At 47.2% G+C, this 15,137-nt stretch overlaps 1 protein-coding gene across 4 annotated transcripts in view; it reads right to left on the reverse strand.

The window, feature by feature from the left end:
* Positions 1–15,137, reverse strand: part of PTK2B (protein tyrosine kinase 2 beta) — a 133,824-nt gene that overhangs the window by 51,564 nt on the left and 67,123 nt on the right. For 3 of the 4 annotated variants that reach the window (XM_003734571.6, XM_035269934.3, XM_035269935.3), the window contains one exon: positions 10,048–10,288. In XM_003734571.6, the coding sequence (XP_003734619.4) occupies positions 10,048–10,251 (204 nt within the window). In that variant the 5' untranslated portion in view covers positions 10,252–10,288. Of the gene's footprint in view, positions 1–10,047; positions 10,289–10,430; positions 10,704–15,137 lie in introns of those variants that run through there. The other variant, XM_035269936.3, reaches the window with a different exon arrangement.

Raw genomic sequence — 15,137 nt, forward strand, 5'->3', positions numbered from 1 at the left:
TTTGGGAGGCTGAGGCAGGTGGATCACGAGGTCAGGAGTTGGAGACCAGCCTGGACAACATGGAGAAACCCTGTCTCTACTAAAAATACAAAAATTAGCCAGGCCTGCTGGTGGACACCTGTAATCTCAGCTACTTGGGAGGCTAAGGCAGGAGAGTCACTTGAACCTGGGAGGCAGAGGTTGCAGTGAGCTGAGATTGTGCCACTGCACTCCAGCCTGGGTGACACGAACAAGACACGTTCTCAAAAAAAAAGGCTGGGGGGGTGGGTAGTGTAAATAGAGAGAGAGACATCCACACAGGGAGAAGATGCAAGATTTGAGTGACGCAGCTGTGGGCCAAGTTGTGCCAAAGACCACTGGCGAATCACCAGCCAGGGAGAGGCAAGGACAGGTTTCCCTACGGGCTTCAGAGGGAGCACGGCCCCGCTGACACCTTGATCTTGAATTTCTAGCCTCCAGAACTGCGAGACGCTACCTTTCTGTTGTTTCACATCACTCTGCTTGTGGTGCTTTGTAAGAGCAGCCCTGAGAGTTGTCTTCTAAAAATTTAGACTAATCAATGACTAACACAGACATTGACCAACTGGAGCTAAAACAACTCTCCATGTCTGACCTTGGGTTAGATAGACACAGACAGTTGTTTTCATTGGTCTATGGTCATGATAATTTTAATATATTTTACTACCTATCTGGACAGTGGTCCCCCAGTAATATCCCCTGTGGGGGCCAGGGCTTTGGCTTCCTAAAGGTTCACTGAGAAATCACTGAAATGAGGCCGACTGATAAATAGGGGAAAGGCATACAAATGTACTTAATATGCACACACAGGTACCTTCAGAATGAAGACCCCCATAATAGAGGGGAAATTGTCCTTTTTTATGCTCAGGTTTAGCACACGATGGACAGCCATCTAGGCAGGCCTGCCTGTCTAGATTCTTCTTGGCCTTTCTGAGCAGCGTTCCTTCCTGCTGGGTGCAGGGCAGGCCCTCTCTAGAATCAAGGCCTTATGACCTATAGTCAAACAATGTAGGTCAGATAATTTCTTTACGGCCTGTTTTTACATGGAATATTTTTAGGCTTTATGGCTGGCTTTCTGTGGGGAAAAAGCGGTTCTGGTTTCTATGACCCACCTTGGGGAAGACAATCCTAGTTTCTATGGCACCTCAGGGGACAGTGGGACTGAGGGACAGGGGGCAGGAGAAAGTCAGAGAAAAACTTTTGCTTCTGATGCTGCTGCTGAGGCCTTCATTTTGGGGTATTGTTTTCTGGGCCCCAACAGTTCTCTTCCCTAAAGAGATGACAGTAAAGATTTAAACGGATTTCCAGTTATTTTTAGATGAGAGACTAATTTATGTTGGAATGTGACACTGTACTGAGACTGGCTTCAAGGTCAGTGCAACTGGCTTATGTGGGTTACAGACATGTAAAGAGCTTAGCACGATGGTAGGTGCAGAGCAGGTGTTCAAAGAACGGTAGCTAGCATTGTGATGGGCAAAGGGGGAAAGAGGAACAGGGCTCAAGGTCAAGTCAACCTGAGGAGTTGATTAACCCAAGAAGTCTAAAGTTAACGCATGCAGATGCGAGCCGGAAATGGAGTCCAGGGGTCCTTGGGCCAGAGGTGCCTGTGACTCCCCTGACTGAGTGGAAACCGGCACCTGGGGAGACCCATCCATGGGAGCAACTGTCCAGTAGTGTTTCTGAAGTCTTCCAAAGGCTGAGCCCTATAGCAGGATACAGGCGGTTGAAGGAAGCAGTCCCTGGAAAAACGAGTCTGAGGCCTTTTGTTTGCTGGAGCCAGCACCAGCGCCAGTGCCAGGCAGGTGAAGTGCAATCACGGAGCCCCGTAGGCAGGTGAAGTGCAATCACGGAGCCCCGTAGGATGATCAGGTCATGGCTGATCCGGCCACGCCAGAGGCCTGGGGTGAACAAAGCAAAGAAAAACGACTTCCTTCTGCTTGGAGCAAGAGAATCACGAAGGGTTTTGTGTTCCCAGGGCAAGAGCTTGCTAGTGGGCTCTTCCTTTGTGCCTTCTGCTGCGTGTGAAGATGGGAAGTAGAGCTCTGAGAAAGTAGAATAAAGGCTGAAAAAGTAACAAAAGGCCTTTTCTTTAATCGAATTGAGCAGAATATAAGTGTCTCTGAAAAATAAAAATGTTCTGTTAAAATGAGACTGTTCTGTCAAGAATTCTGATTTCCTCATAATCTGTAGGAAGGGCTCTTGATGTCACGCTGAGATTGAGGAGGGCTGAACAACAGTAGGGATCAGCTGGGAGAGTACCAGGTGGCTTTCAAAGATTTCTTTTCCCCCAAACTCCCCAACTAAAATATGTGACATGCAGTGTCTGCCTCAGAGCAGGAGGGGAGACAGGTAAAGTTTTATTTTTCATGTGGGGGTGGAGTTCAGAGCATTCATGGTACTGTAATGCTTCTTAATTCACATCACTGAATCTCAACAGGGTACCACTGGCACTTGGTGCAGGAGGAATCTTTGTTGTATGGGACTGTTCACCCACGGCAATGGCCTACCCACTGAATGCCCAGCCTCAGCCCCAATCATCGTGAGAATCATGACAACGTGCCAGCTCTAAAGGGCCCCTACACATTTCCCAATGCCGACTTCTAGGAGGTGTGGAACAGCTCCTGGGGAGAAGTGCTGACTCACATGTTCGGTGAGCTGCTATTTCCTTCTGCACAAACCCCAGAATGACATAATTAAAACTAGTAAATGGACAAAAGGACCACTCACTGCTGTACATCTGGGTACACTGGTCTGTGTGTGCCTGAATGGTGGTACCAGCGACAGATACTGTGATCTGAACTGACGGTCACAGTGGGTTCAACGGTGGCCCCCAAAAGATATGTCTATGTCCTAACCCCAGAACCTGTGAATGTGACCTCATTTGGGGAAAAAAAAGGTGGAGGACTTTGCAAATGTAATTAAGGATCTCAAGTTGAGATCACTCTGGACTATCCGAGTGGCAAATCCAATGATAAACATCCTTGTAAAATAGACAGAAGAGAGACACAGAGAGAGGAGAAGGCCATGTGAAGACAGAGGCTGAGGTTGGAGTGAGGTAGTCACAAGCCACAAATGCCTAGAGCCACCAGAAGCTGGGAAAGGCAAGGAGGGGTCGTCCCCTAGAGCCTTCAGGGGAACTGAGTCCCTGCTGCCACCTTGCTTTGGGACTTCCAGCCTCCGGAATTGTGGGAGAATCATTGCTGTTGTAAGCCCCCAGACTGGTGATAATTTGCCATGGCAGCCACAGAAACCCGATACACTTGTTATGTACATCCTGAGTTCGCAACATATGTAAGGGATCATTCTAAAAAAAAGCCACTGAAGAACAAAATAATCAAAGTGAGCATAACTTAACACCATGAAAGCATTCATTTTGAGGTGATAAAAGTCTCTAACAAGGACATTCAGCAAGGCAACCACTAGATTAAAAATAGAAATGAAAGCCCAGGAACCTGAGTACCAATTTGTGGATGCGACGAATGTGAGCGCATAGATCCACAGAGGCCTGGAACCCACGTGTCTGCCTTGTGCTGGCCTCTGTAGGTGTCTGCGTGGAGGTGGGCTGGCCTGCAGAGCACACACAGGAAACGGTGTGGGGGTAGTGGGGGTGTGCAGAAGGAGGAGGTCCTTGTGAATAGGCCTTTTTAAGTATCATCTCGGCACTGGGTTGTGGTTTCTGTTTGAACCCTATCCTCTTATTTAGGGACCATTTTCATGCATGGGAGGCTAGCCTTGTGTGGTTCCATTTATTCTGTTTAGGGTAACCTTTCTTTCAGAAATGGCACCTTACCAGGACAGGTAACCTCCTCTTCCCTTCCTCTTGCACTGTGACTTTGGGCCCTACTCTAGCAGCATCTGAAGGAGGGTGACAGGGATTGTTCCAGATACAGAGAGAACCTAAGCCAATGGTTTGTGGGCCAGAGACTGCTCTTCCAGGCACAGGAAACTGCCGCCCTGGCCTGAAGAAGAGAAAAAAGAGGGAAAGGGAGGAGAGGGAGAGTGGAAGAGGGGATCGAGGAGGAGGAGGAGGAAGAGGACAAGGACGAGGAGAGGCAGTGGCGGTGGCGGTGGCAGAGAAGGAGAAAGAGGAGGAGGAAGAGAGGAAAAGGAAGGAAGGAAGAAAGGAAGGAAGGGGGAGAGAGAGAGAGAAAGAAAGAGAGAAAGAAAGAAAGATGTTCTGGTCATCTTGAGCTGCTCTAACAAATCACCCAGGCTGGGTGCCTTAAACAACAGGCATTTATTTCTGAATAGCTCTGGAGCTGGGAGTCCAAGATCAAGGTGCAGCAGATTTGGTTCTTGGTGACGGCTTCCTCATATACAGAGTGACACTTTCTCCTTGTGTCCTCACATGGCAGAGAGAGAGAGGAGAGGAGGGAGGAAGAGGAGGCAGAGAAGGAGGAGGAAGAGGAGGAGGAGAGGAAAAGGAAGAAAGAAGGGAGAAGGAAGAGAAAGAAAAAAGAAGAGAGAAGAAAGAAGAGGAGGAGGAGCAGCAGCGAAAGTCAAAGAGCTTATAATGATATGAGCCTCTGCTTGCTCCAGAGATTCAGAGCTCCTGAACAAACACGATTTCCTGTGAATATCAAACAGAAAGGCAATAGACAATCCGGAAGAACAAAATCACGTTTTCATTGTTCTCTGCAACACCTGCCTAATTTCTTTTAGGCCCTAGGAACAGGGGCCAGTGCTTATTCACATAGCTTTTTACAACATAGAGAAAATACCACAAAGCTACTACATCTATGGAGAAAAAAAGTGGAGAATAAAGACCAAAACATGAAATCAGCAGATATGCATGGAGTGACTATGTTTTGGAAACGTATTGCCATGTGGGCTGTGCCAGGGTGATTCGCGACTGCTTCTATTTGATCAGACACTGCTATGTGGGGGTGTTGGGATCTCAGGAGTGTTCTTGAGAAAGGACATGTGCTTGGCAAATCTGAAAGAGCTGGCAGAATTCTGAGTACTGGGAAAATGGGGAAAGGAAGAGACAAAGATGGAAGTAGAAAAATCCTTCAAAGGACAATGCCAAGCTAGGAAAGGAGAGTACAAAAAGAAGTGAGGAAGCAGAGAGGAGGGGCCGCTCCAGGAGGGTCCCAGGCAAGGACGGTGGTCTTGGAACTCCCACCCAGACACCCTGGACCCTGCATCCCCACACAGGCAACTCTACAGCAAAGCTGTTCCTCTGCATGGAAACCCAGCCCCGCTCCCACAAGCTATGAGTGACATGAGATTGTACTTTTTAAAGATAACTTGGGAGACTTAATAGAAAACGCATTGGAGAAAGGCAAGAATGGATGTGGGGCGATGTTATGTGGCTATTCCAGTGAATCAAATGAGAGATGACAGTGGCTTAAATTGAGGTTATAGCCATGAAGATGGTGATGGTGACCTGTTCTCATAAGACCTATGTTTTGCTATAGGAGCATGTGCCTCAAACTGTGAAGGTTCATTCATTAGTGAGTCCATGTCAGTCTCACTCTTGACCAGGAAGCCCTATGAAAGCAGGGAGCACCTGTGTTTTGGGATACACTAACACCCTAGGCCATGCCAGCATGGTGCCAGGCACATGGGAGGACCCAATAAACATTTGTGGGGTGGATGATGGAGTGATTCAGAACCCTCTCCCAAATGATCTCATTTGCGGCCATGGCTTCAACCGCCAGATGGTTGGACTGACCTCACTCAAATGTCTATGACCAAACTGGTTCCTTCCTCCAGAATTATGAATCCAAGGATCGACTCAGCATTTCCATGTGAAGATCTTAATGTGTCTCAGCTGTACTCCAGAGATCCAAAACCAAGCTTGTGAACTCCCCACTCCCCAATGGCTTTCTCCTCCAGTGTTTGTCATCTTAGGGAATGAGACCCTGACCACCCAGACCAGGGCTGCCATTCTTCACACCTCCCTCTTCCTCGTTCCTGAATCTCCTGTCATTACAAAAGCCTTTCATTTCCATCTCCTCAATTCTATGGATTATAATCACTTCTCTCCACTGATCACAGTGGTTAAGAGTGCAGGTTTTGGAAGTACATTGCCTAGGTTTAAAAGAAAGCTTCACCCCTTACTTGCAATTTGCTTAAATCTTCTGCTTAGTTTCCTTATATATGAAGTGGAAACAGTAACAGTTTGTGCTTTATTGGGTTCTTTTGAGAAGTTAGTAAGATAATGCATGTTATTGCTTTCCAACGTGCTAGCTGCCATCACCACTGCCACCACCATCGTCACTACCATCACCATCATGAGTCACCATCATCATCACTCTCTCCATGGCTATAATCTTAATTTAAGCCACTGTCACCTCTCATTTGATTCACTGGAATAGCCACCTCACATTTCCCCACATCCACTCCTGCCTCCCTCCAATGCATTTTCCATTATGTAACCCAAGTGATCTTTAAAAAGCATGATCTCATGTCATTCATAAGTTTAAATTATATCAGTGGCTTCCCACAAGAGATGGAATAAAAACCAAAATGGTTAACACGGTTTAAATAACCCAACGTCAACAATTCTTAGTCTCAAATCTGCTATGTGCCTTCCCACTTCACGACCTTGATATATGCTGTTCCCTCCACAGTGAACACTGTTCCTTTAGCCTTCCCTTCTTTCTTTTCCTTCCTGGTCAAAACCACTCTTAAGTGTTCTGCCCCATCTCTGCACTAAAATTGTCCAAACGAAGATTATTCATGGCACCTGCCGCTAAAGCCGTGCACTTGTTTCTAACCTTATCTGCCGTCCTTTCTGAGCATCTAACAGCCAGCCAGTATTTTCCTTAAAGCCCTCTCTGCCTTGAGCGCCTCAGACTCTATTCTCCTAGTTCTCTCGCTCCTTTTTTGACTGACTCTTGTTTTGCCCTTCATGTGCTGCTCTTTCTGTATCAGCCTTTTAGAAGTCAATTTCCCCAGGTTTCCTATCTGGATCTCTTTTCGTTCTATTCTACTCATTCCTTGTGGGTGATTCTACCCATTTGCATGGCATCCATTGAATAATGACACCCAAATCTTGTCTCTAGATTCTTTCTCCCTGCTGAGCTCCAGACCCACGTTCCTCCAAGGAGGTGTTTCATAAACACTTTAAACACAAGGCATGTAAAGATGAAATCTCGGAACACCTTCCCTTTCTGTTTGGATCTCAATGAATAGTACCAACACCCATTCAGTCACCCAGCAAAAAAGCCTGAGTCATTTTTCTCTCCTTCCTTTCTTTCCCTCCATATATCTAATCATCAAATTCTATTGCCTCTGCCTCCTTGATGGACTCAATTCTGCTGACTTCTCTCTAATCCAGGTCCTCATTATTTCCCTCTTGCAGAACGACCACAGTCTCCTAACCCATCTCCCATTCACCGGTCTTTTTTTCCCTCTAATCCTTTTTTCTCTGCTGTCAGAGTTTAGGGGAAAAAACTCCCTAAATGATTGTCCAGAGATCTAGCTTTTAAAAGAAGGGTTTCTGTAGGCAAATAAGAAATTGTTTAGTTAAGAAAATATCACCTCTGTGGCCCCTCTCAGTGACTGACCAGGCATATCAGCCTATTTAAGGTTCTGAGCACTCTTGCTGCAAAAGAATCTGTTCAGAACTGTTTAACCAAGCATTTCCCGATCTTTCTGACCACACATTCCCTTCCCAAGGGAATACTTCTTAACATCTTGCAGAACACCATGTTGCTGTTTTAAAACGCAAATCTGATCATCTTACTTCTTTATTTGAAAATAAGACAGATACCTGGATAGACACCAAAAGATGACAATCTGCACTTTATGCTCTGGGCAATTAGAAACCCTTGGAGATTCCTGAGCTGGGTAATAACCTAATGCCCACATAATCAGCAGCCTCCAGTTGTGGGTGCTGCTATGTGCTTTGTGCTTCTCACCCATCACCTCCAATCCTTATGGCATGATGATCCCTGGGTGAGGAGGTGAGCATGATATCTGGGTGAGAAGATGGAACCCCAGATCAGTTAAGCACCAGGTCCCAGGCCACACAACCAGTAAGGATGGAGCAAGACTTGGCAAGAAGTCTAAGTGGCTTTATGACTACAGCTGTTTGTAATAAACAGGTGACATTTTGCCTGCAGGGACATTGGAAGCAGGAAAAATCAGAAGGCTTGGACATATTCCTAGAAGTCAGTCACTTCCGTTCTCCACCTCTGCTTCCCCTAATCAGATACTGTGTCAAGCCATCCTTCTTAAGCCTGGGTCTCACCGCTTTTTCTATAGGCCCATGGTGTACTTTCACCCCTTAAACACCCAGCAGGGTATCATACAACTACAGAAACGTCTTGCCCCTGCTTAAAAATACGTGTTATTCCCCAGTGCCTACCCAGTTCCAAATTTCTGTGCCTGATATTGCAGGCCCTTCTGTCAACTTTACTTTTTGATCTTGGCTTTAGATATTTTCCTAAATATAATCCATACTCCAGTCAAACTGAACTACTTACTGTTCAGAGGCTTCCCTGTCTTTCTTCATGCTGTTCCCTCCTCTTGGAAAGCCTCCTCCTGTCCCCAGTGTCACTGCTTTAAATGCTACCTCTTTTTCAGGACCTTTTTCACTGCTGACTCCATGGAGCATGTCCTAATCTGAACCAACCAGCTGCTCTCTGTTTTTCAGCACAAAAGAACAATGAGGTGCTCTTCCCTAAACTTGGAAATCAGGTTAACTTCTGAAAATTAAACTAGTAAAATTCGCAGTGGATGGCATCAGCTCTTTGCAATGATATACCCAAAGGAAGACTCATGAAGTGGATAAAGATACAAAGAAACGTCCTCCTGGAGGAAGATGACCAGGGCTTACTCCCAGGACACAGTTGTGCCTCTATGTCAGAAATCATAAGATGAGCAAACAAGGCCCTAATCAAATCAGTTACAGGAAACAGAGAGAGCCAGCCAAACCATAATCAGTGTTGATAACTGGCCCTGACAGTGACCTAATCAATTACACTGTGCTCTGGTTGTGGAAGCGCAGCATGAACTATAGCAGACAGAAGGCAGCCAGGATGATGAGGCCAGGGCGCAGCAGCACTAACCAAAGGAGACCTTCAAGGAGTCTGGGAACACTGGCTTTCAGGACATGGGAAGTGTTGGTCGTGAGCTGGAGATGGCTCATCCCATGTCCTCACACCTGATTAGCTTTCCCGAAAGTTCCTGCTTCCTTTGTTCAAATTACCAACAAAGCAACCTTCTGACAACCAATTTGGCTTTCCCTCCCGTCATCAGAAAGGGGTGCTCTGGGCAGAGGCAAGGTATGCTCAGTGTATCTACTCATGGGGATGCTGGGAAGATTTCATGGAATAGTGCGTATAGAGGAATTGGCCCAGGCTCATTGTTCAGTAAATGTAGGTGACTGAGATTAGTTCGGCATGGTGGAACTCTGCTTATGGTGAGCATTTCACATGCATTTGGTTAAGGTGAACTAGTGTCCTGAGGTCCAGGTGCCCTGATGAAGGTGGGTACCTGGACCTGCAAAACAGATGTTGTGATTCTGGGCAGGAGTGACCAAAGGGATGTGTTGCCAGGTAGGGCTCTTGTCAACCCTTCACCTGGCCCAAAGCATCTCTACTTCATTATCATCCTCTAAGCGCCCACGAACGCCTTCCTCCACGTGCTCAGCACACAAGTCTTAGACCAGTTTTGTTCTACTTTTCATGCAAACACTTGTGTATCTCTAATTCCTACTTCACCAGAGTGTAAACTCTTTGAGGACAGGAGCTTTTAAGTCCTTCACAGAGCTTCAAGTCTCATAAATACTTGGTAAGTTGAAATGAATTGAATCAGAAGCAAAAAAAAAAAAATGATCTGGGGTTCAAACAAAGACCACAACATGTCTTTCCCAGGTTCCTCGAGCAGTAGCATGCAGACCCCTGGAGAGAAGGCCTGGTGATGCAGGCTGGGCACATCTCTCTGATGCCAGCTCACCTCTTCCACCAGGGGGTGGATATGGGAGAGCCACGAGGCTGCAGGAGAGCTGCTCAGCTGCCCAGGAAGAAGACAGGGGGACAGACAGATGGACAGAGCAGACGCCTTCACACTTACCCGGATCTCTGTCTGGACAGTGCATTTGACCAGTTTGAAATTCTTCCCGGGATTGAAGCTGTTGCTATAGAAGCAGACCTTGAGGATACGCACGTCTTCCTTTTCCACATCTACTGGTACCACCACCATGGGCTCTGCGGGGCCTTCGGGCCGGCGTAACGTGCCCAACTTTACTCGACTCAGGGGCTCGGACACCCCAGACATCCTCTCAGACAGCAGCTAAGACCGGCACATCGCAGTCCTGCAGAGACAGCAGAGGGTCAGCCCTGAAAGAGCCCCGCTCAGGCCCACACACCTTGTACCCCAGGAACAGCACCCATTGAACGCCAAGACCGACACAAAAGCTATATATTCTCACACCCAAAAGCTCCCCTGCAAGGCACCTGGTTCTCTCGGCTGGGAAAGCTGCGGCAGGAAGGGGCAAGTTTCAGAAGCATCCAGGTATGAAACCCAGATGTAGAGCTTTCATGCCTATGAGCTCTGTCTCCTGGAAGCCCCCTCTCTCTCACCCATTCCTCCCTCTATACTGGCACCCAGGCAAGGGGCCCATACTTAGCAAAGGCAGCTGTGAGAGGAGGCGGTCGCAGCTTGGTTCCAAGGTACAGCTGAGCAGAAAAAGCAAAGAGCGAGACAGTAGAAAATAGCAGGAGAAGAACAGGGATGGGGGAAAAGCCGAGAAGAAACAATGGGAGAACGGCGGGGGGGGGGGGGGTGGGAGCCGAGGGAATGGGAATGGAGAAGTCAGGAAAGGGCCCAGGTGGAGGGCCAAGCTGTCAACCGATGCCGTCCGCCTCCACCCTCAGCTGCCAGCAAGAACTTTCAGGGTGGGAGGCCTTTGTCCGATGGGAACCCAGCACATAGAACATTACTCATCACACCCAGAAGGACTCAATAGGAACAGTGCTCTGCCCAGCAGCCCTGCAGGGAAGGGCATTCTACACATGGGAGGGAGGGCTCCAGAAGACCCAGTCCATTTACAGCCTGGGTTGACAGATGTAGACAATGAGAATCCTAGGAGGAATGTGTAGTTCACCTGGAATCTCCGCAACATTGGTCCTGGCATCTAGATCCAGCACAACTCAGTAGAGTTTATCTCCTACTGATCTAAAGCAGGGAATGCTCAAAGGAAGAAGTGGAAGTTCTGGCTCCAGATGGGTGGCGTAGCATTGGCTCCATAGAATCACTGGGAAACTTTCAGAAACCCCAAACCAAGCGCGGTCCTCAGAGACTGCCGTTAAATCGGTCTGGGTTGAGCACTGACATCTTTGTTTTCCAGGATTTTCCCAACGTTTCACCTGGGTTGGAAACCACTGTTCTAAAATGAGCTTAGCTCTTATCCCGAAACCCCTTCTTAAATAAAAAATATCCCCTTTCTAAGAACAGACTGTGATTGTAGGCGGGGGGGGGGGGGGATTCCTTTTTGGCCCATCATTTAGTTGGGAGCAAAATGATGGAGTTGGCACCGTGAAAATACCAATGTGGAGTCACATATTTGAAAAGTGGAATGAGAGCCTATATTCATTTATTTACACTGTGCTAGATGCTAGGAAAGAAAGATTTAGATAGCCATTAGCTTCAAAGAGCCATTCCTTTTTTAAAAAATAAATGTGTATTATGAAGATGCAAAAAAGAGCCAAGGATGAGAGAAAAAGCTGGGCATGTCCTTCAGGTCAGGGGCAGGGGGACAGTAGGCAGCACCAAGCTCAGAGTCCCCAGGGGTAGCAAAATGTGGCATGAGACCTACAGAGAGAAGAATATGCATCTGCTTTTATATATACATATATTCTTATCTAAAAGGTATATATATTCTAGAAATATCTGTCTATCCTAGAGGTATCCATACCATTTTCCAACAAACATCTGCTGGACATGTCCTGTGTGCCAATACTCTGCTATGTGGTGAAGACATATTGCAGAGCTCCTGGAGGAATCTTCCAGGCTCCTGGAATACATTTTCACTATATAGGAATCCAGGGGAAGTCATTTGAGAGGTAACCCCAGGAAACATCGGAGAAATGATGACAGGGAGGAGAAAATGGTCAAAAGAGTGATCAAGTGTTATCCCTTGGGAAACCACAGTTTAACCATGCTGGGAACTCTAGGAGTCAGGATAGAATGTACCCCACCCAGAGAGGGAGGGATCTGGGGTATTTATACACCATTCTTAGAGTCATTGTTCCAGCACATCCAGCCAGTTCAGCACAAGGGAGGTCTGAGAACATCCTCAGGCACAGAGGTGCAGAGCTGGCGGCACACGGGTGGAAGAGAGGACTGCACTGAAATGGGAGGGCCCAGGGGGACACAGGATCTCGGGAGAACACAGATCTCAACTCCATGCCATATTCCCTCACACTCATCTTGCCTGTGTCCTGGTCCCAGCTCATTTTCTGACTGGCTTTAAAATCTTGTGCAGTAACTTAACCTCTCCCGGCCTCATTTTCCTCCCCTATAAAGTAGGGTAATGCTGCCTACCCTGTTTTCCTTATAGAAGGCGGGTGAGGATTAAGTGAGAAAACTTGAGTTAGTTCATCGTATCTGATCAAGTGGGACACCAGTGAAAGGCTCAACTGTCATGACTATTTTCACTTGTCTTTTTTCCAAAATCTTGTTTGATGACCTGTATTCCCTGTATCTTGCTCCCCTTCTGCCTGCGCTCCAGAGGAAAAAAAAAATTCTACTTTGCAACACTTGCCAACTTCTGTGGTGTAAAAATTCCCACCGTGACTGACCTTCAGGTACCAATGCACATCACTGAACTCTGAGTTAGGAAGAGATGAGAACCATCTGCTGACTGCAGCTCCTGTTCTTGATCACAGAACTTGCTCATGCCTCCAAATTTTGTCTGATTATTTGAATTACTCGTCAACAGTCTATCTCTGGCCTTTAATGATCACAAAATCCTCTGATGCTCAACTCATGAGCCAAAAGCCCTGCCCCTTTCTCCAGACCTTATTCTTGGCTCTCCAAGCCCTGGCATTCATTCCGTCCTCCCTGCTTCTTGGTCTGCCCCAGACCTTCGGAGCAGAATCAGAGACTACATTTTGTGACACTATTGAAAACTCTGGCTCTGAGCCATCCCGGGCTTAGGTTTGCCTCCTGGCCCCCAAATCTGCCAAAGTCAAAGTCAAAGAATAACAAACACAAGGAAATGGGCTCAAATTAAACAGGAAAAGTTCTGATTGGCTGTAAGAACTTCTGGGCCAAAATCTGCAAAGGGTACTACAGGAGGCTGGACAATCTCTGAGTTCTTAAGATCTTCAGGAAGAAAATAAATTACGTTCTTCCTGAATGGCAAGACATCGACCTGCCTACAGGAGGGGGAAATGAAGCAGCATTTAACTCCCTTCCAGAAACACCAGGCTGTAACTGTACCTAGTACTATGCTCCTGGCACAGGGGAGATGCTAGGGTTACAGAAACAAATATCACAGGAAAACTTAACTCTTGCCCTTGAAAACATTGTAGGGTAATGTTACACATTTTGTATTCAATAAACAGCTTAGCCTCTGAGAGAGGTAGACACCAGAGGGGATGCTGGGCATCCCAAACATAAAATGCATGGTCTTGAGGACTCAAAGTTCTGTTCCTGGCCGGGCACAGTGGCTCACAACTTTAATTCTAGCACCTTGGGAAGCCTAGGCGGGCAGATCCCTTGAAGTCAGGAGTTCAAGACCAGCCTGGCTGACATGGTGAAACCCCATCTCTACTAAAATTACAAAAATTAGCCAAGCGTGGTAGCATGTGCCTGTAATCCCAGCTACTTGGGAGGCTGAGACAGGAGAATCGAAAGGCAGAGGTTGCAGTGAACTCGAAAGGCAGAGGTTGCAGTGAGCTGAGATGGCGACACTGCATTCCAGTCTGGGGAAAAAGAGCAGAACTCTGCCTCAAAAAAAAAAAAAAAAAAAAGTTCTGTTCCTGATTTGAGAGAGTCTGGAAAGGGGACCATTAGCCAGAAAGGCCTTATGATGTCAGGGAGAAGGTGCATACATCTGACTCATTCAAACCTGGGTTTAAACCGCTGTCTTTGGGGCTGCCAAGCCATACAACTAGGCCATTACTCACAAAGGACTTTGGAGTGTGGCAACAGGGCCCCCTGAAATCTCTGCCATGAACCCACTGTATGATCTGGAGAAGATAATCTTTGCAGGCCCTGGTTTCTTCTGCTGGGGCATGAGGCCACTATTACTTCTCCTGCAGAACTTTATGGAGGATCAGAGGTTACTTCCGTAACTCCTTGGCACTTTCATTTTTTAAGTGTCCATGGCAGAAGAAAGAATTGGAAATATAATACTAAGACCGACTTTTTAATTTTTAAACTTAAATTTAATTATTATTATTTTTTTAGAGATAGGGTCTTTCTCTATTGCTTAGGCTAGAATGCAGGGATGTGATCATAGCTCATTACAGCCTCCAACTCCTGGGCTTAGGTGATCCTCCTGCTTCAGCCTCCCAAGCAGTTGGGACTACAGGTACATGCCACCATGCCTGGTTAAATTTTCTTTTTTTTATAGTGATAGGGTCTCTCTCTGTTGCCCAGGCTGGTCTTGAACTCACGGCCTCAAGTGATCCTTCCTCCTCAACCTCCGAAAGTGCTGGGATTACAGGTATGAGCCATCACGCCTGGCCTTTATGCCTTACTTTTTAAAAAATCTAAACTGACATTCCACCAAGTCCTGCATTCCATCATGCACCTGCCCCACATCCACAGATCACCCCTCCCTCTCCTCTGCTCCTGCATAGTCCCCTGCCTCTCCCGAGAGCATCACAGGCGCCTGCCCGTGGAAGGAGGCCTCCCAGGAGACAGTCAAGTGCAGCCCTTTGGATCTAGCACAAGTCAGAATGTCACGAGACACACACTTTATTTCCACTCCCGCTTTGAGTCACTTCCCCTTGCTGTTTCCACATCAACAAGATGGAGAACGCAGCCCTTTCCTATCCCAGAAGCCTGCTGAGTGCAGCCACTTAGCTAATTGGCAATGACCTTGCAGTCTCAGGGAGCTGGTCCTAGGTTTCTGGGCAAGGCTGGGCTCTGCTGGCTCCTCACAGCACCCCCTCCCCAGCCCTCACCCCCTCATCCTTTGGTTCCTGCAG

Source organism: Callithrix jacchus, chromosome 13 (genome assembly GCF_049354715.1).
Source record: "Callithrix jacchus isolate 240 chromosome 13, calJac240_pri, whole genome shotgun sequence".
In the NCBI taxonomy this organism is placed as follows: Eukaryota; Metazoa; Chordata; class Mammalia; order Primates; family Cebidae; genus Callithrix; species Callithrix jacchus.